At 43.6% G+C, this 25,587-nt stretch overlaps 1 protein-coding gene across 1 annotated transcript; it reads right to left on the bottom strand.

The window, feature by feature from the left end:
• Nucleotides 1–8,485: 8,485 nt before the first annotated feature.
• On the bottom strand, nucleotides 8,486–19,186 carry INA (internexin neuronal intermediate filament protein alpha; the record flags this gene model as incomplete). Its single annotated transcript, XM_084244388.1, has 3 exons — nucleotides 8,486–8,795; nucleotides 9,819–9,943; nucleotides 18,122–19,186. The coding sequence occupies 3 exons, from the start codon at nucleotides 19,184–19,186 to the stop codon at nucleotides 8,486–8,488; spliced, it is 1,500 nt and encodes a 499-aa protein (XP_084100514.1).
• Between the last annotated feature and the right edge of the window lie 6,401 nt (nucleotides 19,187–25,587).

Consider the following 25,587-nt stretch of genomic DNA (forward strand, 5'->3'; position numbering starts at 1 on the left):
AATCAAAGTTAAACTTTGAAAAGTAAAGCAAGGTTAAACTACATCACATTGATACTTAATAGACATCTGATTATATTCCACAGACATCTGATTATACCAGATGCTGTTATTTGATAATGAACAGAATAGCAATCATGGACTAGTCATCTCTTAAATGTCTCTTGCACAAATTACCGAATATTTTTATTCTTGTCCCATATTAACCTATCAGTATAAGGGATCCACGTGAGCACCCACAGGTTGAGTGCTTCACTAGAAGAACTCTTGGGAACGTAACCATTCCTGGTTATAGTTTATGACAGTAAAAGTATGTGATTTAAATCAGCAAAGGGAAAACATGTAGGACAGAGTAAGGAGAAACCAGGTATATGCTTCCAGTTCTCTCCCACTGGAGATGCAGGGATATTAAATTCTCCCGAAAATGAAGTGAAATGTGGAAAGTGTTGCCAACCAGGATGGCCTTAGTATTCAGGGGTTTTATTGAGAGTAACATGGCCATACAGTATATTTGTGATTGATTCAGTCCTTGAGACCCCAGTACATGCCCATTAGTCAAATTAATAAAGCATGTCCCGGAGCCTCAGGTATACAAAAATAGGCATTGACTCTAAGTCACATTATTAGCACAGACTAGTGTGGCCTAAGGCTTCAGGCATATAAGGACACTCTTACTGGGCACTCAGAAGTTACACTAACCTATTTTTTTTAATTAGAATATTGAATGTAATTATTTGATAAGCATTCTGCATTGAACAAATCTAAGTTAATTTATGGCTGATTAGACATTGTGTGGACAAGATGAAATTTAAATGGGGGTAATTAACCTCAAAGAATGCACATCCTACGGGTTACACTGAGAATCTCTTAGAATCTTAATAAAAAGGCAGATCCTGATACAGTTGTGACTGTATACAGTCTACAGTTGTGACTGTAGAGTCACAACGAGTCTGACCCTTTTTGTTCCTTCTGAACTTGACCTCCCCAAATCCCAAATTCTATCTATCTGGTTATATCTATTTGGCCTGGTACTACCAGACAGTAAATTGAGATGATGATTGACTGGGTTATGCAGATGTACGTACCCCAACCACCCACATCCCTACCCTAGAAACCAAGTGATCTTGGGCTACATCAACAGTTTCAGATCAAAGGAATTAATACTTCTACTCTCCAATGCATCTTGTGTTCAGTTCTGAGTAGCATACCTCAAAGGTATTGACAGGTAGGAGGACAGTGAGCTGCAGAACAGTCAGGAAGAGACCCAGTCCAAAAGAACAAAGCAAATGTTGAGCAATTGCATCTGGTTAATTGGAGAAGTGAAAACTTAAGGGTGAGGAGGCAGTGCATGGTAGTTTTCTTCAAATAACAAAGGTCAAAGACTTAGATGAAGGAAAAGCAAAAAGCAAGAACAAACAAATGTCCCACCTTAGTGCCTTGCATGCTCTTAGTTTAGAGATCAGATGAAAGTGTCTTCAAAAGGAATCTCTCCAGGCCTCCCTGGTGGCGCAAGGGGTTAATTAAGCACAACACTGTGAAGCTATCTGCAGCCTCTGCAGCATGAGTTTGAACCTCGGGCCAGCCAGGGAGCTGACCCACATAGGGTGTGGCAGACCTCTTCTGTCTTGCCTGCTGCCCCCCTCACCAGTGTATTTCAGTCTATCTGCCTGTTCTGCTCTGCACTCTGTCTCTGGTGAATCCTCTCACCCCCAACACCTCTGGCCAACATCCCGGTTCTTCTACACACACAAAAAAAATAAAATAGGTGGTGTGGGCGAAAAGTAGGTCCTCAGTTTTTATCCTTTTCAGTATGTTGAGTATACAAGTTGGATTATTGGCCTATCTTCAAAACTAGATTAATGAAATCTAAACTTTATTACTTCTAGAGCTTAATAGTCCACTCACAAATGAAATGCTATATTGATCTCTGCAAAGCCTGCCAAGTATTTACTTACAAAGAAGGAATATTATGGTTGGAGCTTTACTGCATTTTGATTTTCATCTAACGGTGTCTGTAGTTTTCAGGGATTCTTATTGTGATGTTATTTTCGTTTAAATGAGATATTTTCTTCTAATCTTAAGAAAACTCATCCCCAAGAGAAAGCTAGATGAACAGTATTTTAAATTAGAAGATTAAGAAGAGAAAAGTTGCCTTGAACAGATTTTTTTACCCCCCAAAGACATAGAGTCCTTTTTGCATTGTGGTTAAGGGCATGGATTATGGAATTGGACTGCATAGTTTTGGCTTCCAGCTTTGCTACTTGCATAGTTATATGATCTTGGACATGTTAGATCACTTCTCTGAGCTTTAGTTTTTTCTTATCTGCAAATGGGTACCATACTACTTAACTCAAACTATTGATATTGGGCCTCCCCGGTGGCGCAGCGGTTGAGCGCTGGGTTGCGAAGCTGCCCGCAGCCTCTGCAGAGCCGGTTCGATCCCCGGCTGCTCCCCGGCCACCGGAGGAGGGTCCCACATGGCGCGCAGACCTCTCCTGCCGCCCGCTGCTCCCCTCAGCAGTGTACTTCGGTCCTTCTGCCTGCTCTGTTCACGGCTCTGGCTCTGGTGAATTCTCTCACCCTCCCGCGCTTCTGACTGTACCCAGTGCTTGTATGTATAAATAAATAAAAAATAAATCTAAAAAAAAAAAGTTATTTTTGAAATAATTCCCATTTTAAGTTATTGTGTTTCTAAGTACACAAATTTATTTGGTTCTAATGTGAAAAACTATCTTTTGATTTAGATATTTCTCAGAATCTTAAAGATTTATGATGACATAATAAAAATAATATTAATTGGAAATCAGTGATGGGTGCTCACAAGCAAGCCATATTTCTAACCAGTCTTTCTTTTGTTTATATTTAGGGAGATTTCTGGCTTTTTCTCCAGGCTCTGTTTTGAAACTGATACTCTTAATAAATTTGGTTTGTGTTGTCCTAATGGAATTTCTTCTGACTGGGATTGACCCAGGGTGAGTGTATATAATGGTCTCAGCTAGAGCAGAAATTATAACAGGCTTCCATGATTATATATTTCTGATAATTCCATAAATTCACTACAAATGGATTTCTTAAATTGAGGTGAAATTTATACAACATAAAATTAATTATTTTAAAGTGAACAATTCAGGAGCATTTAATATATCATAATATTTGTGCACTTCCACCTATACCTAGTTCCAAAACATTATCATCCCTCCAAAATAAAATCCCATATCCACTGAATTTATCCATATTTTAACTATTGTAAGTAAACCATCCCTTCTCTCCAGCCCTGGCCAACTACCAATCTGCTTTCTGTTCCAATGATTTTTATTTATTTATTTATTTATTTATTTATTTATTTATTTATTTATTTATCTATCTATTTATTCATTTATTTTTGGTGGGAACCTCGCCGGTGGCTGCGGATCGTCCTGGCGCTGAAGAGGCCGCGGGCAGCCTCGCAACCCAGCGCTCAACCACTGCGCCACCAGAGGAGGCCCTGTTCCAATGATTTTAAAATATACGTTTAAAATTGTTTCATGTTTGCCTTTGAAGTCATGAAAGGGCGGTTATGGGTTCCCTGCTTGAGTTAACAGGTAAGGTCTATAGAGCAATCCCCAGGACTATATATGATTTGCATAATCTCTACTTTCCAGACAGTTGCTCAAATTTTTTTTTTTTTTAACCGTCGCCATTTTTCTGTTTTTATTCTATCTCTGCCATGTTATAGATGGGCGGGGGGTTAGGGGGGAATCAGTTGCTCAAATTTTGTGCCCCCTCTTTAGTTCAGTGAGATACAGTGAATTCTGAATACTCTGGATTTACCGTCTTTTAAGGAATTGTCCCTTCTGTAATACTCTCTTGTTTCCAGGCCCTTTGGCACAGAGCTACAGAATTCTTTTGCAAAATTATTATTTTTTTTAAAGAGGCATGTATTTTTATTTATTTGTTTGTTTGTTTATACAAGCACTGGGTACAGTCAGAAGCGCGGGAGGGTGAGAGAATTCACCAGAGCCAGAGCAGGGAGCAGAGCAGGCAGAAGGACCGAAGTACACTGCTGAGGGGAGCAGCGGGCGGCAGGAGAGGTCTGCGCGCCATGTGGGACCCTCCTCGGGTGGCCGGGGAGCAGCCGGGGATCGAACAGGCACCGCAGAGGCGGCGGGGAGCTTCGCAACCCAGCGTTCAACCGCTGCGCCACCGGGGAGGCCCTGCAAAATTATTTTTAAAATCTCCTTTAAAAAATATTTTTTAGCAGGAACAGGGGTGAGTCATAGATGAATAGGCCCAGAGCTGCGTTTTGAGCAGCTGCCGCCCCATTGCAACGCCGGAAGGCAGCAGGCTTAGGAAGTCAATGAAGCCAATAGTTGGCCAGTGAGACTTGGGGTTGCCATGTGTTTCTGTGACAGTGAAAACTGGAGAGGAAGAGGTGAAAAGGGAGGTGGAAAAAAGTCATCTACATGCTCAAGTGAGGGGACTTACTTTTAGGTAGAGAGACAACATAGCAAAGGAAAACAAGCACTAACGAGTCAGACAGAAAACCAAGGCTCAAATTAAAGTTCTGCTGCTTCTGGTAAATGACGATAAGACAAGGGTCTTAACTTTGTCATTCTAAGCTCTCTCTCCTCATTTGTGAAATTGTATGCAGAATGGGGGTACCCCAAGTCCCCCAAACCTATCATCCGCCGCACAAAGACAAAACAAACTCTTAGTGTGAAAGAACGTTAATAGGATAATGTGCATAGAGAAGAAAGGATAACAGTTTCCCAATAAAACATGCAAAGTTATCCAGCCAAACAGGGTCAGCCCAAAACAGGGTCACTGAGACCCAAAAACCCAAAAAAGTTTAAGGCACCTTCTGGCAGGGATCCATCGGAAAGGGGCAAGGAAAATTTGGGATGAAAGGAGCAAAATCAGTGCAAATCAAGGACCTCTCACCCATGTCTCTTTCAAATATCTCTACATATCTCAGCTCCACATGTGTCCCTCCAGGTCCCCCAAATTCTTGGTGCAAGTCCAAAGCCAAGAAGCAAGCAGCCCCTCTTTCTTTATAAGCCCCTACTCCACGTGCTTCCTTCTTTCTTCCAAGACCCCTGCCACTCAGCTCCACCCTTCATTAGGTGGGGCAGGGAATCTGGAACCTCCCTTTTTATGGAGATTACACTGTGACAAAATGAGCTTACAAACACTGCTCCTAAAGTGTGGCTGTGAAGTTTAAATGAAATAATGCTATATTTACTGTCTACTGTGGTGTCTGACACATAGTAAATAGAGACTGAAAAATCATAGCCACTGTTAATAAGTCTCTGGATCTTACTGTATAGTGAATTTATACAGTAAATCTTACTGTATAGTATAATCAATACGCTTTGCAGAAGGTTTTGCCACAACCCATTCTCACTTTGTTGTCCTATTCTGTTCTAACAGTGGTTGTGGCGGCTTTCTACCCCTTCTCCTCCCTGCCTAATGATTATGAACACCATGTTTCCCATGTTACTGTCATTGTTCTGATTTAATAATTTATAAGTGCCCTAAGATGTTTTTAAGAACTTTCTTTTATAAGAAAAATACCGGATGGTCTCACTCATAGCAGGAATCTAGAAAACCTAAATAAGGAACCAGGAAAAAGAATAACTTATAAGAAAGAAAAAATCAAAATCAACAAACAACTATGAACCAGAGACACACTATGCGGGGTGGGGGGGGGCAGGGAAAGGAGAGATTGGGGATTGGGGTCAAAACAAGGGGGTTGCATTTGTATGGGGAATATAAAAATAAAATTTAAAAAAACTTTCTTTTATAAATAGACTTATGGTGATTAGCAGCGAGTCATTAAAAGATTATGTAAGTGTAATGAACAGACTCTGGTTTTGCATAGAGAAGGATCCATTAACCAAATGGTATTCTTAGAAGCAACAACCACTGTCTATGTTGCAAACCCATCTGTTGATGAGATTGTTGTTCCTTAATAAGCCCTAACAGATATTTTGATAATTATAACTCTCATTGTTAGTGTGCAACCAACAGACCTCCTTTTACCAACAGTCGCGTTAATTATCTTTGAATGGCATACAAATGCCCTTAGCCAGAAGGACCAAGAATAAAAACATTGTTCAGGACGCAGCAAGCTCCAGCTTCACCAGCATCATGAGTTGCATCCATATATCCCCTCATTTGTACACTCCATTCTGGAACTTGGCATGGCATTAGAGAATGGCCACTTGACATCCATGAACTTCTGGACACTAGAAGTAGTCAGCGAGGAGGCGCAAGTCCCTGGAATCTGTACAAAGTTTGGTGTTTGTATTTTTCTAGGAAAAGGGTTCATACCTTTCTCCAATAGGGTCTATAATCCAAAAAAGGTTAAGAATCATTACAATGGAGGAAAATTCCATGAATACTACCTTGTTCTTCCTAAACACCTGGGTTCTGCAGAAGTATAGTCAGAGAAGGAATTTCAAAGAAGGAAAGATTATGTTTTTGAAGAACTTTTTAATTACGTACATTCTGCTAGTTCATTCTCAGAAATACCAAGTGAAGTTAGTTAAATCCTTGTTCAGGCACAGAATGCATTGTCTCTCATTGATTGATTTGGTTTCCCTACCCCTTGCTGGGACCTGTCCACTTAAGTGTGTAATGTGCTTCAGACCAGACTGTCTTACACAAATACCCGCAAGGCTTTGGCAAAGAAAACAACCAAATGTGGATTCACGGAGCAGAGAACACATGATTTCTAAATTATTTGGGGAGTAGTTGTCTCATTGAACCATAATAGTGCTTCTCTCAGTTGAAGTTGCAGAAACCACAGTACACAAGTTATGTTGGTGGGATTCATGTGATTTTTAATTATTTTACTAATGCTTTACAGTAAGTATAGGGAGTAAAGACAGAGATGGGTACAGGAAAAGAGAAAAATATCTTTCAAGTTCCTTGAACTATTGAAACATGTGCTAAGGTAAGAACATTCAGTAACAGCATTATATCCTTATCACCACAGAGCTCTTAATGGAAATTGATGACAGACACATACCAACTCTTCAGCTCTGGTGGAAGTGGCTGCTGGCAGAGAATAAATTCTGTGCAAACCTGGCACACGTGGAAGACTGGGCGATGCAGCTGCTACATGGGGGGCAGATGAAAAAGCTGACTCTCCTGAACCTGCTTCCTAGCATGCGAGCAGGAACACGTGTGCCCCTTCTCTGGTCTGCTTGTCTCTTCCTCTCCCTCAGGGAAGGAGACCCCACCAACAGTGCAGTAATGGGAAAGCTGTTGGGCAAGATTCGTTTAGAAAAGAGAAAGATTTCTTTTTTTATATTTGCTGGTGGTGTTGACTGACCAGAAGTGACTTTTACTTTTGGGCAGTAGCATTATGTGTTTATGTTTAAAACATCCTATATTTAGCACTCTTAAAAGGCATAGGAGAGTGGCAACAAGGCCTCTTTAGGACCTAGTGGTGGGAAGGAGAATATAGGAATTCTAAGGAGAAGGGCATAAACAGCTAATTTTATATCACCACAATAAACTGACACAGTTAAATGAGACCTTGGTGTTTTCCATTCATATAAATACTCACCTCTTCTAGCTTTTACTACTAAATCTACGGTCAGTTTAATCACAGCTTGGGATAACTATTACTGAGATTCTAAAATTAAGGTAAAAGCTACATTAATATTTTCTAAATAAGTGAATTTGAATAACATGAAAGCCTAAAATCTAGGGGCTCTTCATTGTTGGTTGGGGCAACCGTTGAAACTTACCACTGCCATTTTTTTTTAACCTACAGAAATAGAAGGATATGAAATGGGTACGGAGAAGTCATTACACGAATCATAGAAAGGGCCAACATGCTTCTAATTTTATCCATTGAGCAAAGAGAGCTAACGGGGGTGGGGGGAAACTCTTTTGAGAAAAATCTAAATGTGTTTAAAAGTGAAGAATACTACACTCATCTTTTTTTTTTTTTCCCTAAATGGAAGAAAAGGATATATGGAATTGAGGGGGCAGGAAGGAAAGTGTCCATTAAACAAATACCTATCGTTGTGGGACAGTTGTATCAGAGTATCCTTGGGTGTGGACCATTGGTTTATCTTTGGCAGTGATCTTATGTTTTAGGTATTGAGAGTGAGATTATACAGCTGGGTAATAGCTGGGTAAAGTGAGTGAATACAGATTTACTCTCAATTCACAGCAAATGACGATGATCACAGATTTAGCACCTTAAGTTTGTACTTCCTCTGTACCTGAATCAGCCATCGCTGTGAAGCCTGAGCCTTAGGTGAGAAAGGTGTATTCTTAGATAACTCCTCTGTGATTGCTCTAGGACTACAGTTTGCTCCAATCTAAGGGGTGTTTTCCTATTAGAGAAAGTATTGAATGCTAAATGTGAGACTGAAGCCTTGAAAATGTTTTACAGCAGTGACAGGTGTTTTGGTTGAGGAATTGGCTGTTTAACAAGTCAAATGCATATTATCCCCTCATAAGCATGAACTCTTTTTAAGCAACAAAATTATATTTTTTGGCTTGTAATGGTGCTTTCTTCTATATTTGTTTTCTCGATTTTCTTAGTAGCTATTACTGTCTCCTCCAATATTTCTTCAAAACTTTCCTCTATCTGGGAGGTTTTCTTAGAGACTGGCTTAGAAGCCTCCTCATCCTCCTTCTCCTTCTTAAGAGACAGCCCAGTGGATGAGATTTTGGAAGTTGTAGAACTGAGAATTCTGGGTGGGAGCAGATAACCTGGGTTGGGAAGTGGATTCAGCCCTGAAATGCTTAATCCACTGGTGCTAAAACGTGTCTCTTCACCTTCCAGTAGTTTCCTGTAAATCCAACAGAAAAAAACTTTCAGGAAGTTAACTTGCAACTTTTTTAAAAAAGAACTCTCCAGGCCCTGTGCACTTCAGAACTATTCTGTAAGACTTCATAGTTTCTTCAAGAGATTGACACCAATAAATATTGAATTCTAGACTTGGAGTTTACTCAGCACCTGTGTGTGCACATGTGAGTATGATGCATGGATGTGTGTATATATGTGTGCTGTATTTAAAGTACTATCATAGGGAACCCTATCCTAGTCACAAATATATTCAAAAAGGAAACAACATCCCTTGGCCTCATTACATCCATTTTTGTACTTAAGAGTCCATAATGCTCTAGGGAGAAAAATTTTGCTAATTCATACCTTAAGTGCTTAAGTGCAATGGAGGTAAGGAGGTGAGAAGTCCACAAAAGAGGAAAGAACTGCTTAATTCAGCCTGAACTTGAGATTTGTACTTCTTCAGTGTATAGGATAAGGGAATGGAACATGTCTGGGGTTGAATCTGAGCTCTCCCATTTACTTGCACAGTGACTTTGAGCAAGTTATGATGTCAAGTTTCCTCAGGTACAAAATGGGAATTATATGGCCTGATGCCTAGATAATTTTTGTGTAAGAGCTAATATAGTGTCTGGCACATAGCAGTCATTCAAAATAGCTGCTGTCATTATCTAAGGGACTTCAACATTGCCTTGAGTAAGAATCCAGAGGGATACCTCACCTATTAATACTTTCTATGTTGTATTAATCCTAATTTTAGAGTCTGGTGGATTTTATTTCCACTTCTGTGTATTCACTTCAGCTCCTTATATCCTCGCAAAGGAAGGTGGAATACTTCAAGACTAGTAAGATAGAGCTGAGTTGTCCAAGTTGAGGGACAGAGGGTAGGTTCACCTGGATGGGGCCAGTGGTATTTTTCCTCATCCCACATTATTCATCAGAAATTGGAAAAACTAGAACCACTAATCTGGGTAGCACTGCCTCAGGTAACTGGATCTGCTTGGGTGAGCATGCCCTTTGAGAGTACCTGTAAGCTGCTATCTCAATGTCAAGAGCCATTTTGACATTGAGCAGGTCCTGGTATTCCCGGAGGTGGCGAGCCATCTCACTCTTGGTGTTCCTCAGGTCGTTCTCCAGCTGCCCGATGCTATCCTGAAAATCAACACATCCGAAAGATGTGGGCCAAACCAGACAGAAATTCATTGAGATTCACACAGAGGAAGAATTCTCAACTCTGAATACACATTAAGATGCCCAGTCATGCCATGTCCCATTCACCCAGCTCAAATTCTGATTCATCTGTTCTGGGTTGAGGTCCCGGCATCTGCATGTCCCCCTTAAGTTCCCAGGAGGTTGGCTGCATGGTGAGGGTTGGGAGCTCCTGCCACAGGCACATGATTTTCAACTGAACACCAAGGAGATGCTTTCTTATTTATTTACATGCCATTCCTTCCTTGAATCTTGTATTGCTATAGCTCAGTTACTGCATATTCTTTCCAAAACCCAACACCTCTGGTTAAGATCTTAGATTCATAAAATTCCAACTTTCAAAAGCACAGAGAAGGCAGCCAATACATCTTCTCTACCTCTATTCATTTTGATGGTTTCCAGGAAGTCTGCCACTCAATTATTTTACTGAAAGTATTTTACATGATAGATAAGGAGAAAAATGACTCCACAGAATTCTTAAAAATCCAAATGGGGGCCTCCCTGGTGGCACAGGAGGTTGAGCGCAGAGCTGTGAAGCTGTCCGCAGCCTCTGCAGTGCCGGTTTGATTCCTGCCATCTGCGGAGCAACCCACATGGCAAGGCAGACCTCTCCTGTCTCGCCCGCTGCTCCCCTCAGCAGTGTATTTCATCATTCTGCCTGTTCTGTTCCCCGCTCTGTCTCTGGTGAATCCTCGTATCCTCCCGCACATCTGGCCTATTCCCCGGTTCTTGTATAAATAAATAAAATCTTAAAAAAAAATCCAAATAATGTTATTTTTCATTTTCAAAGAGACTAGGTTAATGTAATAGTTTTTCTATTCTTCCACATACACACCAAATTCTTCCAGGTACACACCCAAGCATGAAAGAAAAATAGCTTTAAATTTGTGATTCTTGAGCACTGATAAAGATTTTTTTAACATAGAAGATCCTATTTCTCACCTGCTTAAAATCCTCCAATGACCATAGAATAAAGTCCAAACTTGTCAGCATGGCCTATATTTTCCCCTTGCTCATTGTATTTCAGTGTTCCTTACACTTAGCAAGTTCATTGCTATCTCAGGCTTGTTAGGCTTGCTATTACCTCTGCAATGCTCTACCAGGTCTTTACATGGTTGATTCTGTGTCACAGAAGACAATTAGAATTTTGCTGTTTAGAGACATCTTCCCTGGCATCCAACATAAGTAACCTCTCCACACCAATCTAGCCCATTCTTTTTTTTTTTTTTTAAAGATTTATTTATTGGGCCTTCCTGGTGGCTCAGGGGTTAGGATGCAACCTATGAAGCAATCTGCAGCCACTGCAGCACAAGTTTGATTCCCGGCCAGCCAAGGAGAAACCCACATGGTGGGACATACCTCTCCTTTCTCGCCCGCTGCTCCCCTCAGCAGTGTACTTTGGTCCGTCCATCTGCCTATTCTGTTCCCTGCTCTGTCTCTGGTGAATCCTCTCACCCCCCTCCCCGCATCTCTGGCCTGTACCCTAATTCTTGCATAAAAATAAATAAATTTTTAAAGATTTATTTATTGGTGGTGGGGGTGTCTCCCTGGTGGTGCAAGTTCGATCCCTGGCCAGCCAGGGAGCTACTGACATGGCGCAGCAGACCTCTCCTGACTCGCCTGGTGCTCCCTTCAGCAGTGTATTTCAGTCAATCTGCCTGTTCTGTTCCCCAGTCTGTCTCTGGTAAATCCTCTGAGGTGTGGGGAGTGAGGTCTGCTGCACCATGTGGGTCACCTCCCTGGTCAGGGATTGAACTCATGCTGCAATGGCTGTGGATAGATCCACAATTCTGTGTCCAAACACTTCGCACCACCAGGGAGGCTGCAATCTAGCCCATCCTTTTATGTCAAGCCAGAGCACCTGCTAGCCCATGAAGAAGCAGTGTGCTAACTAGGAAAAGTCCAGTGGGAAGACAGATTAGAAAAAAGTATCACTTGAAAGTGGCTACAAGCTCTTAGCTCTTAATATTATCTGAAATTATTTTCATTTATTAGTTTACTAGCTTATTTTCTGCCAGCTTCCTCTCTGGCAGGGTTTTTCATCCTTGGCACTATTGACATTTGGAACAGAATGATTCTTGGACATGGGGGGTTGCTATGTGACATCTTAGGATGTTTAGCAGTATCTCTGACCTCTGCCCCTCCCACCTACTTGTGACAAAAATGTCTCCAGACATTGCTAAACATCCCCTAGAGGGAAAATTACTTCTGTTAGAGAACTACTGCTTTAGAATGGAATTAACATGAAAACAGGACTCTTTGTGTCCAGAAGAAAGGCGTGAAGCCCAGCGCTTTGTACAATACACACTGTAGATGTTTAATGGATAATTATTGGATGAATGATGCTACAACATATGCTCTCTTTTCTTATGACCAAAAGATGTGAACAAAAACCCATATAATTCAGCTGCAAGTTTGTTGACACGAAGAGCAGTGATTAATGAAATGATGCAAATAAACATATGAGAAACCTCAGGAACACTAATAAGTACTGAGAGACCCTTGTAACTGCCTTTGTATGATGATGAAGCGATGATGAAAAGCTGAGCTGATACTTCAGGGGGCAGGAACTTCCAAATCAGGAGATTCTGCAACAAGAATTAAAATTCATACCACCTACCTGTTCTATAAATATTGACAGGAATACTGAGAACAGAGACTCAATTGAATGATGGGTACAGGGCAAGGAATAATAAGCAGTAGGGAAAAATACCTATTACACTGGGCAGTGATGGAAATAGTCCAGTATGTTGAGAAGTCATGAAGGTTTAAAAGAATTTTTATCAAGAAATTTTACTTGATGGTTGCTATAGGAGTTTAAACCAACCAATGAGCAAATTGGTTAATGATACAGTAGGGAAGATACATAATTATTTACTGTGGTGAGGGGGGGAAAAGAAGAGGAGGAAATATTCTCATTATGCAAATGAGCAGAGATGTTAAATGAAAAGAGGAATTTAATAGCATTATGGGGTTGCATTTCTTGCCCTGGCACAAACATACAACATACCTCAGTTTCCTCTATTTTAGTTTCTTCAAAACTTTCATTTTTGCATATGGAAAATCATATTTATTCTTTTCTGAGGTGTCCTGAACCTCACGTTATATGATAATACTAATAAAGATGAGTCCATTGCCTGTTAATTAGATAACAGGCATAGGAACAGCACTTGGCACACAGAACTCCTCAGTGCTAGTGATTTTTATTGTTGCTAATATCATACCATGTGACTTTCTACCTTTTTAATGATATGGACAAGTTATTATGAACTCTCCCAGCAGCCCCTTAGATACCTAAGCAAAGCAATGCACAATAAAACTAATATTGATAGTTGGAGGCAGATCCCATAAAGCATCAGGTTTTTAAAAAGTCATAATTTTGAATAAAAACCTAAAGTAGTTTCTGTCACCCTTAAATAGGACATTAAGCATAGCGCTGCCTTTCTCAGCAAGTAAGAGTTAGGATAATGACCAATTATTTTTCCGTAATGCTGTGATATCTTTTACCTTTTAGGTCAACCTGGTATTTCAGGCTGTTTATTTCTACCCTCACTGGCCCCAAGATCAGTGTTTGAGTTAGTGTATGTAGGGTAAGGAAAAATGTCAGGGTTTTCTGCCCTCCTGCCATCAGGATAGATGATGGATCCTTGCGGTCCTGAATGCATGCCTGATGGCGGGCACCTGGAATAGGGTGTGGGCATAGGCAGATGGGATTCACCTGAGCTAAGACTGGGCTTTTTAAGGGCGGCGTCACGGGGATGCCAGTAGAAGCCAAAGAGAAGCCGAGAGAGAAGCAAAGAAGCAGAAGCAGAGAACGTCAGAGAGCCTAGATAGAGTGAAGATTTGCTGGGGGCTGGGAGGCCTGCCAGCCTCTCGGCCCCCCAGCACTCCTGCCTGCCATGTGCCCACTAAATCCCAATAAAAGACCTGCAAAAAGCCACTGAGGGCTCTGACTCCTCCTTTACCCGGTGTGCTGGATCTGAAAACCTGCTCAGTGGCCATTCCTGCCACTACAGTGTAATTAGTGCTATTTACTGTTTTTATTTTTCATCCTGAAAGTTGAACTGACTTGCTGCTACTCATTTTTGACAATGTCTGACTCCAGGTCTCCTATCCTCAGCAGGCTGGTGATTCAAATAGCAAAGCGCTGTAGAATCAAGTAAAGTAAGAATGAATAGGCTGGGGGCATCAGAGGGGCAAATTTCCTAAGACACTATTTAGAGACAGATGTTTTGTATCCTCAGCAGGTTCCTGAGGTCCTTTTTCAAAATTTTGTTCACAGTTGAGTGTTCTGAATAAGAGGTTGTTGGGGAGCTGAGTTCTAAATAGGTGAGATTTTCTTGAACTATCATGTTACACATTTCACACGTCCATTTTAAGGCTCAGAGTGGACAAAATGCATGACTTTGCTCCTTTCAGAAGGAATGGTTTTCACTGCTGACCACTGCTCTCTTCTAGGGCTCCTCTCTTTGTTTGCATTCCCTTCCCCACCCTAGGCAGTGTCTTGCATTGCCCTTCAAAAGCCCTGCTAAAGATGGCCTCCAGCTCGAAATCTGAGCAGAGTGCTGCAGTCTGTCCCCTCCTCCAACCACGCAGCTGCTGCTAGTCTAGCCTGATGGGATGGGAGAAAGGTACTCCCCGCTCCAGCTGGGGTCCTTCCCAGAGTAGCTAAGACTAGTGCTCCGCATGTTCCTCTGGGTTTGGAAAAATTTGGGAAAGGACTGGCCACACTAGCATCTGCAGCAAGAACAATAATGACAAACAGTGCTATGAATTCCATCACTTTGGGGGCCCTCAGTCAGGTAAACTGTAGTGAGTGCCATGAATCTGATTGAAGGAGGCCATCCAGAATGACTGCTCTGCAGGAGAAAGTTAGATGGAGAGAGGATTTTTATAGTGGTTTACCCGTTAGGTCACAGTGCATGCTTTACTCTCCCTGCTTTGCTTTAACCCATTTTTCCCCCTACTATGCTTTAAAATCTTGCATTATATATATCTCTCTGTTAGCAGGTTTACACTGGGAAATGTGATTTTTCTCAGTGCACCCCAAAATCAGTCTAATGAATGATAGGATATAGAACTTTTGTTGGAAACATGTGTTCCTGGGTCCCATCTGTGAACTACTGAATCCAAATCTTTGAGAGTGGGCCTAAGAATCATTTTTTAAACCCTCAAGTGACCTTGGTGTGTCAATGAGTTTAAAAACCACTACCTTCAATTTATTTCTGTAAACTAGTTAATCATGGAGGCCCAGGTGGCAATAAAACAGTGAGCTAGAGAGAGGCAAAAGTTAAACTAAAAAAAAAAAAAAAAAAAAAAAAAAAGCACATGGAAGAGTTTAAAAGACCAAATGTAGTTTTTTTTAAAATTCTAATTTCAGAAATGGATCTATCAAGCTATAGATTTATATGTAGCCACTGCCAACCCCAATCCCCAAGGGGCCAGCCCCTTTCGGCTATTTAATTAGGCTATATTCTAATCTCATGCTGGAGAGAGGAGGGCACTCTTGGCTCAACTCCCTGGAGGACATTAACTAATGACATTCTTGATTGTTCAGCCAAGGTCTTTCAAGGAAAGCTTCAGCTTTCCAAGACTGACTACAGCACAGGTTAGGGTCCCCAGGACCCATTAAGAACCTTAGGCACCTCTGGCAGCACTGGGACTCTAATGTGGGGAAGCACTTATGCAGGAACCATAACTGTCCTGTGTCAGACATGTAAAAGCCTTTAGCTAAGGAGGATGGCAGCATATGGTTTCTGAAGACAACAGGCCAGCTCTTCAAATTCCTCCTGTTGCCTGATTCGTACTCGCTCATACACCATTGTGCATGTACTTACTATGTCACCTTGAATCATTCTTTACCCTTTCAAAACTGTAATAAGCTTTCTCTCTTTAGATAGGTTGTCAGCTCTCTGGGGTAGGGAAGCATGACCTTAATGGGGTCTTAGATGGTGGCAAGCTTGCAAAGGAAAATGGACCTGTCACTAATCTCTTTAGCGGAAGAAAGAGAACAGACTCCCATTAATGCAGTGAAAGGAGGGAAGGGGGGAGGGGTGATAGGGCAAGGAAACAATGGTGGAATATCACTGTGGAGGAGGCTTTTCATTTTGTCAGCTCTGCCAAGATTGTTAGAAAAGGCAGAGGACACCCCCATGACTTCAGGATCTGCAGTTACAGCTGATTCTCTCGTCCGCCTAGGGTTCCCAGGAGCAGGAAATAGAGCTCTGTGATCTGATATTTTCCACTCCACCAGCAGGCCCATTGAGGCTCTGAAGGCTAAAGCTGATGGTGGGGTGGGGGGAGGGGGCAGCACTGCAGAGCCACAGATGCCGCAGTTTCTGGTTTTTTGTTTGTTTGTTTCCTGCAGATTATGTTTGGATGACCCTTCTATTGTCTAACACTTAAGGCATTTTAAAGCACACAAAACAAATCAGACAATATTGCCACTACCTTTTAGAAGGTAGGGCCAAACAGAGGACATGCCAAAGCTCAGTTCAGGTGGCATCTGTAGGTAAATTATCTTTTTTTGTAAAAATACTGGGCTAACCCTTCAGAAGACCACCTACATCAGTCTTTGAGGCTTCTAGAAGAGGACATGAAGTCTCAGTTGACTATTTGGGCCCTCCAGGGGCTAGGTCACATAATGAAAAGTTTGAGTTACAGATTTTGAGGCAGAATAGAAGTATTATTTGAATAGTAATGTAATTTCAAACCAATCAAAACAAAAGAAAAGCAAGCTTTCTTCCATTAACAAAGTGAATATAACGAATAGCAAATAACCTGCATACCAATAATAATTCTAACTGGGCTAAAATAGTACTTTTGAGCTTTCACTACTTTTTGGGTTGTATTTAGTTTAATGTATACTTCAGTCTTGGTTAGAATAAATTATTGCAAGTTTCTGAATTACTAGCATTCTAGCCAATGGAGATTTCATTATACATCAAATCTGAGCAACACAATACAGATTTCTGCACTTTTTTCCTACCTCTGTGCACTTTGTGATCCTATACATAACAAAACTGAAGAAGCAATGCCCTTTGTTTGAAGAGACAAGAAAGAAAAAGCCCATCAATACCTTCATAGGAGCTTCGAAGCAGGCAAAGATGGAAAAAAATAAGTGACCTATCTCAAAGATTTATTTGTGTTTTATTACATAGACTTAGGATGGGAAAATGTTAAGAAATATGAGCATTTTTCAAGTGGGATCTCACTGCTGCTGAGCAGAATCAATGGTTTCTGTTAAGCGCTAAGCCATCCATGAAAGTGAAAATTAATGCTGTCCACATAGTGACCTTTTATTGCAGGTAGCCAAGACTGATGTGTTGGTGTTTACAGAAGAAAAAAAAGCAGTTAATTGCCTGGAGAGTCGAAACTGGGACAGCGACTGTAGAGACAGCATTTCGCACATCTCGAAATCAGCACCGAGGACAGCGCTCTGACCATTCTTGTTTAGCCAGTGGGTAGCGCTTTCTTTAGCCGAAGAAATACCATCAGTATGTTAGCAAGGAAACGTACGAATATGTGTGTGTGTGTGTGTGTGCGCGCGCGCGCACGCGTACACATGTCAGTTCTTTGACTTTCAATCTCTACTCCTTTAAGGGCAACGTCAGTAAAATGTCGAAGGACCCTTCCCAGTTCAATGCAACATTCTTCCTCACACCCTACAGCAGATTACACGCCATGCAGATTAATCCCAGGACGCAGAAAAAGCCTTTCAAAGTCAACCAAACAAGCCAGGCAGCCTAGACAGCACTGTCAACCACGGAGGGGATGTAACCCAACTCCACTGGGCTCGCTTCTACTTGGGTGGGGAATAGTTCTTCAGGTCACCAGGTCTTTATGACCACTTGCTGACAAGAACGCATGCATTAGATTTGAGACTCCGAAGAACAAAAGCTTAAGGGTTTCTTTGTCTCAGACAAGGATGTAAGATAGGAGCTAAAAAAAAAAGGGGGGGGGTCGGGTCCCTAAAATCAGCGGTGGAGACTCCAGAGCCTTTCTTTGCCACCACTTCCAGTCGGGGCTGCTCCTTCCCACTACTTTATTTCTCCCCTTCCGCCCCAATTGTGCGGGAGAGCACCCGTATGTACCCTCCCCATGCAACACTGCAACCTTTACCTGGTAGCTAGCCACCTCCGCACTGTGCCGCTCCTCCAGCTCCAGGATCTGCCTCTCCAAGGACTCATTGGCCCCACGCAGCCCTTCAATCTCGATGGTGCGTGCCTGCAGCTGGCGCCGGTACTCGTGAATCTCCTCGCGGCTGGCTCGAATAGCCTCGGTGCTGCGAGCTGCCTGCTCATTCAGGTTGGCGAACTTGGACTTGTACCACTCCTCGGCTGACTGCAGGTTCTTGGCAGCCAGGGACTCATACTGGGCACGGATCTCCCTCAGCGCGGAACTCAGGTCTGGTTTAGCCACAGCCACGTCCACTTCGACCGCGGCCTGGGAAGAAGCCTGCAGCGTAGCCAGCAGCTCGGCCACCTCCTCGTCGTGCACCTGGCGCACAAACGCCAGCTCGTCCAGCAGCGACTCCACTTTCTTCTCCAGATCCAGGCGCGCCAGCGTGGCTCCGTCCACGTCGCGCTGCTGCGCCTTTAGGGCGCGCTCGGCACCTTCACGCCCGCGACTCTCCTCCTCGCAGCGCGCCCTCAGCCGCTGCACCTCTTCCGCCAGCCCATCGCGTTCCAGCAGGGCCTGCGCGCGCGCCGAGCTCGCCTCCTCCAGCTGCGCGCGCAGGTCGCGAAGCTCGCGCTGGAAAAGCTCCCCGACGCGCGAGGGCTCGGCGTGGCGCTGGCGCAGCGCGGCCAGCTCGGCCTCGAGCGCGCGGTTCTGCGTCTCCAGCTGATGCACCTTCTCGATGAACACGGCGAAGCGGTCGTTCAGGCCCTGCAGCTGCTCCTTCTCGTTGGTGCGGATGATCTTGTACTCGTTGGTGCGCGCGGCCGCCTGGCTCAGGTCCAGCCCGTCGGACGCCGGCGAGCGGCGGTAGGCCAGGCCCAGGCCGAGCGACGAAGCCGAGGAGCAGGCGGCCGAGGAGGCCACATTGCAGCGGGACAGCGACTGCGAGCGGAAGGTGCCCGCGCCGCCAGCCCCGGAGAGGCGCGAGGACAGGCGAGAGCCGTCTCCGAACACCTTGCGGTAGGAGGAGGCTGCGCACAGGTAGTGCTCCGAGCCGAAGCTCATGGTGCCGGGAGCAGGGCGGGCGCGCGGCTACCGAGGACAGCGCCGAGGAGAGGTGCTCCGGGCGGGGCGCGGCGAGGCGGTGAGCACCGGGTTTTAAGGCGCGGGGCTGGGGCGGCGCATTGGGGGCGGAGCTCCTGCTCGCGGTCTGGCGGGGAGAGGGAAGGGGGCCATCCCGGAGGGGGGCGGGGAAGCGCAGTGGCTGCCGCAGCTGCGCGCGACAGACCCTGGGCGCGCCGACAGAGCCTTCTGTGCGGGAGCCTCCCCGTGTCCGCAGCCCCCGCCCCAAGAATCGTTTGGTTTGGAAGTGGTTGGAACAGAGGGGGAACGTAAAGGACTGAGGTTTCCCACCCGGGAAACACACAACCCTGTAATGTCCCTTGATCCTGTCCTCGCTCCCTTTAGCCCTTCGGGAAGGTTAGAGTTTTCTGGGAGGTGTCCTGTGCGCCCTCACCCACCGCGGAACTCCCGCGGGGGAGGCCCTGGTTTTACCGGCTAGGTTGGGGCCCGCAGGGTGAGGCTTTGTCCGCATTCTCAGCCCAGTTGGGGTTCCCTGGGGAAAAGTGGGTCTACGTCAGATCGCATCTCTTCTTCAGCTGTTCTTCTGCAGCTCCCGGAGCGCCCTGAGCGGGAGGCCCTGGGAAAGCCTGCGACACACCAAGAGAGGCGAGGCAGGAAGAACGTAGGCTTAGTTGCAAAGAGTGGCATGAAGCGAAGGAAATGAACTGGAATGACCGCAATGGGCAGAGTGGAGATCCTCCTGCCATTTGTAGAAGTGTACTCTCCCCTTCACTAAGGTCCCCACAGTTTCCAGTGAATTACGTTCATTTTAATTCATTTACTTAACCGCTCGGCCCTCGCAGGCATTTGAGATTTCTGGCGGTGTCTGACTTGCCAGAGGCCCCTTCTGTGGAGATCTCGCTTTGAAAAATAGAGGTCCTTGCAAACAGATTAAACTCCAGTAGTTGGGTAATGAGCACCTGGTGACTGGGTTGGTCTTTACCCACAGTTGGAGGTGGGGATCAAAGAATGGGACCTGGAAGATGAAGACAGGGAGGTGTCAGTGTGGGATCTGTAATGTGTATTCCCCTTCAAGCTTATACTATTTCTCAGGTTGTGTCTGTGGCTTTGGAGAGGGAGTAGGAGGAAGTTTTTAGTAGATTCTAGAATTCCAAACTGAAGGCTTTCTTGATCTTGAAATCTTGAGGACGTATTTCTAGGATACATCTTGACTTCATGGGGGGATACTACTTAAACAGGTGACTGCAAGAAGGAGAAAGGGGATCCTGTGGCACTTCAGAGTATATCTCTTGGCTTTGTGCTTGATGGCATGGAAGAGAGTCAGGTCCTGCCACAGCCTGCCCCCTGGTTCTTTATCACAGGCCAAGGCCTGAGGTGCAGGGACTTCATTCTGAGTTATTTGGACTCAGTAAGACTTGGTAAGGTGAAGGATAGAAGAGTGATATTGCTGGATAATCACTCACTGCTAGCCATTGTGCCAGGACTTTTGCATAGACTTAACCCCTTCTGCCCCTTCTTCAAGGTGGCCCTAATCCCCATCTTACACCTTAAAAACAGGCTCAGCTGCAGCAATCTGCTTAAGGTTACTAGCAAGCAAAGATACATTTTTTCCCCTCACTACACAATTCTACTTCTTAGTAGACTTGAAGTCTCATTAATTTCCATGCAGCCAGAATAAGGCTAAGTGGGATATAGAAGAATTTTTGGCCAACAACAAAGTAGCAGGCTGATTTAATTGAAAATCAGAAATGATGGGTTTGGATGGTGACTTCTGCTACTTAGGAAGCCTGTGGGGATAACAGTACCTCTCCACGGTCCTGAAAAATTGAGCGAAACGTGTGGAGGTACTGTGTAAACTGTAAGATGTAGGGGGTTAATGTCAAAGGAACACTACTCTGCATCTGCCATCAACAGAATATGACGGACATGAGTTGGGTCCAGTGGTGGGATTGCAGGAAACTGTCCACCATATTCTTGCACTGGCTTCCAGCTGCCTCTTGGGAGAGAGAATACAGCTAACTTGGTTGTTTGTGGGACCAGGGCCAGGATAAGTGTGGTTAAGTGGAAACAGCCATATGTAATTAGAAGATCATATTTCTGGATGGTAGTTCCAATCTCATTTCAACCTCATTTCAGTCTTATTGAAGACTTCTAAAAATCAGCAAAATGTTCTGGCTGGGGTTCCACTTTCTTTGTCTTGCTATCCTCCTGTAGAAGTAGTATTCCAAATGTAAAACACACAGTGGGAAAGAAACTGAGACAAAAGGTCTGAATAATCTAAAAATGGGGTGGTGGCCCTAAGAAGTCTAGTGTAGGCTGTATATTGCATTTTCTGAACAGCTTACCTGAGATCCCCCCCCCCCCCCCGGAACTTATACCTCTCCTTTCTTGGCATCACGTCACACAGACACAGATGTTTGGCTTTAAAAATTTTAGCACAGGGGCCTCCCCGGTGGCGCAGCGGTTGAGCGCTGGGTTGCGAAGCTGCCTGCGGCCTCAGTGGCACCGGTTCGATCCCCGGCTGCTCCCCGGCCACTGGAGGAGGGTCCCACATGGCGCGCAGACCTCTCCTGCCGCCCGCTGCTCCCCTCAGCAGTGTGCTTCAGTCCTTCTGCCTGCTCTGCTCCCCGCTCTGGCTCTGGTGAATTCTCTCACCCTCCCACGCTTCTGACTGTACCCAGTGCATGTATAAACAAAACAAACAAACAAACAAATAAATAAATGAAACATGCCTCAATTAAAAAAAATTTTTAAAAATTAAAAAAAAATTAAAAAAAAATTTTAGCACAGGCAGCACTCCCTTCTGCCCACCTGTGACTATGCAGGTCTTCTTTCACCAACTCTCTCCTCTGCAGGACAGAAGCTTCCCGCCTGCCCATGATCTGTACCATGGTGGGACTTCTCTTCACTGACCTCCCTCAGCAGAGGCAGCTCTCCTCAAGGCTGCCTGCCTGCAACCATGCAGGCCTCGCTCTCAGCAAACCTGTTCCTTTGGGGCAGCTCTTTCTCCCGCTTGTGTCTATGCAAGTGTACTTTACTTTTCTGTCCCTCTCCTAATAAACCTGTTCTTTAAATTAAAAAAAAAATTTAGCACAGGGCCTCGCTGGTGGCACAGGTGGTTGAGCGCAGCACTGTGAAGCTGTCCGCAGCCTCAGCAGCGCGGGTTTGATCCCAGCCAGCTGGGGAGATACCCACATGGCACGGCAGATCTCTCCTGCCTGGCCTGCTGTTCCCCTCAGCAGTGTATTTTAGTTACTCTGCCTGTTCTGTTCCCCACTCAGTCTCTGTTGAATCCTCTCACCCTCCCATACATCTGGCCTGTGCCCCGCTTCTTGTATGCATGAATAAATAAATCTTAAAAAATTAAAATAAATAAATTAGCAGAGAGCAGCATTACAAAGAGAATCTTGGCTGAGCCTCAAACAACAACTCCTTCCAGCTGGCCGAGTTTCCTGAGGGAGCGTCCTGCCATATACACAGACTCAGTCTTTATCTTTCTCTAATGTTGGACTCAGGCATTGCAGATACATTGGCTGACCATCCCAAGTTCTCCCTGGTGCCATATCCTTTGTGTCCTCTTTGTGCCATTTAGCAGTGCTTACCACTCTCCTTGCTTTCAAGTTCTCAGTTATCAACTTTTTGCTCATCCCTCACCAACTCATTTTTATATACTAGGTCTCTTGGATGCAGGGAGGCTCACGGTAAAGTTCTCTCCCTGAGACATCAAGTTTTGCATCCTGGTTCTTCTTAGCCATGGGACTTCGAACAGTAGTTATTATTTGCTGAACCTCAGTTTCTTCATTTGTAAAACTTCAATAATACTATTCACCTGAATGATCTCCAAACCTGGCTGATCATTAAAAGTACCTGGGAACTTAAATTCAGATCCCCAGGCCTTACCTCAGATCCATTAAATCTTGGTTTAAGACTGGAGATTCCAAAATCTGTTTCCAAGTTCCAACATCCCATTTACATATCCAGCTGCCTGTTGGACAGCTCTTTATGAATGCTAGCTGACCCTTAGATACTACCTCTCTAAAAATGAGCGTATTCCCTCCCTCTAGCCTCTTCCCTGTAGCCTCCATCCCACCTCTTGATCTTTACTTTTATGACCTAGTCCTATTTCTGTGCTTGTGCAAGTCTCTCTTCCTGGAATTTCCTTCCCTGCCCCCACTTAAACTACTGAAATCCTCAAAAGTCAAATACCACCTCTTTGATGAAGCTTTCCCTGATATTTCTAATGTAAAGTGATCTTTACTCCTATCAACTGTCTTCCTACCCACAACCTTTGCCATACTCACCTGACTCAGGAGTATCTACTTACTATCTTCTGTAATTATTTGTGTGCTTGTCTAGATTGAATTGGAAGCTCCTTGAATACAACTCTTTTACATCTATGTATCTCCCTCAGCATCTATCACAGTGTTAAACAAATGGTTGAAAAATTTTCCCCTATAATCACTTGGGAAGTCTTTAGTGCAATCCATGAAAGAAAAAACTTGATAAATTGAACTTCATCAAAATTAAAATTTTTTTTCTGTAAAAGATCCTGTTCAGAAGATAAAAAAACAAACACAGACTAGGAAAAAAATATTTGCTCTCCATGTCACATGTCCAACAAAAGATTTGTATTCAGATATGAAGAACTCTCTAGATGCAGTAGTAACCATACAAAAACTTTTCCCCCCATTGGAAAATGGGCAAAATTTTATCAAAGGGAACATACAGATGGCAAATAAGCATATGAAAATATGTTCAAAATCACTAGTCATTAAGGACATGGAAATCAAAACATTGACATTCATACAATTCTTTTTTTAAAGATTTATTTATACATACAAGAACTGGTGTATAGGCCACAGGTGCAGGGTGTGAGAGGATTCACCAGAGACAGAGTGGGGAGCAGAGCAGGCAAAATCTATTGAAATACACTGCTGAGGGGAGCAGCAGGTGAGACAGGAGAAGTCTGCTTTGCCATGTGGGTTAGCTCCTTGGCCAGCTAGGGATCAAACTCGTGCTGCAGTGGCTGGGGATAGCTTGATAGTGCTGTGTCTTTAACCCCTGTGCCACCAGGGAGGTTCCTATACCCCATTTCTTATATGCATAAATAAATAAAAATAAATCTTTTTTAAAAAGTGACAAAAGTATAAAAATGGAGAACAGATCAGTGTGGATGGGTTAAGGCTGAGAGAGATTGAATATAGAAGGGTAAACGTGGGATTTTTTTGTGGTCATGGGAGAGTTCTGTTACTGAAATCACAATGACATTTCATAGAATGAGAGAAAGAGAAACTGAGAAGCCTAGTGAAATCAAAATAAGGTCTGCAGTTGAATTAGTTTGTTGTGCAAAGTCATTTTCCTGGTTTTGATAATGTACTATTGTTATATAAGATATCACAGCGGCAGTGGAGCTAAGTGAATGGCACCTGGGAACTCTGTACTATTTTTGCAACTTGTGAATCTAAAACAATTTCAAAGTAAGAAATAGTTTTTTGAAAAACATACCTATAAAAATAAGCAAATGTTCTTTGAAGATATATGCTGATGTATTTAGGGTGACGGTGTCATGATTTATGTAACTTAATCTCATATGGTTTGGCAAAACAGCACACAGGGAAGAGAAAGCAAATGTGACAAAAAGTTAATCTTGAATCTTGATGAGGGTATACCAAATATTTATTGTATTATTTAGTCTTACAATTTTCCTCTAGGATTGAAATTTTTCAAAATAAATAGTTAGGAAAATTGATTATTATATTATATTATAATTGATTATTATATTATATTATAATATAATATTGATTATTATATAAATAGGTTGATAAAGTTAGCAAAAAAGAAATTATCACCCAAATCTGGAACTGAATCAATAACCTGTTTAAAACTCCCAACTTCTGGGCCTCCCTGGTGGTGCAAGAGTTAAGACTTAACCTGTGAAGCAATCCTCCGCATCCACAATTGGATTCCTGGCCAGCCAGGGAGCAACCCACATGGCGCAGCAGACCTCTCCTGACTCCCCCACTGCTCCCCTCAGCAGTGTTCTTTGGTCAATCTGCCAGTTCTGTTCCCCACTCTGTCTCAGGTGAATCCTCTCAAACCCCGTTCCTCTGGCCTGTACCCCAGCTCTTGCATGCATAAATAAATAAATCTTTAAAAAAAAATAATACTCCCAACTTCTAATTGTTAAATCCTCTCCTTTCTCCCTCTTGCCCAACATAGGCGGATGCTGCTTATTCTGGAGTAACAGAAAAAGTCAGAATTCACACTCTGTTAGGTGTATTTTTAGTGCTACTCTGCGTCCTTGGTGTTATCATAGTCATTTAACAAACATCTACAGAGCCCTGGCTATATATGCCAGCTACTGAGATTACAGCAGTGAGTGT

The sequence above is a fragment of the Talpa europaea genome (genome assembly GCF_964194135.1).
Source record: "Talpa europaea genome assembly, chromosome: 10".
In the NCBI taxonomy this organism is placed as follows: domain Eukaryota; kingdom Metazoa; phylum Chordata; class Mammalia; order Eulipotyphla; family Talpidae; genus Talpa; species Talpa europaea.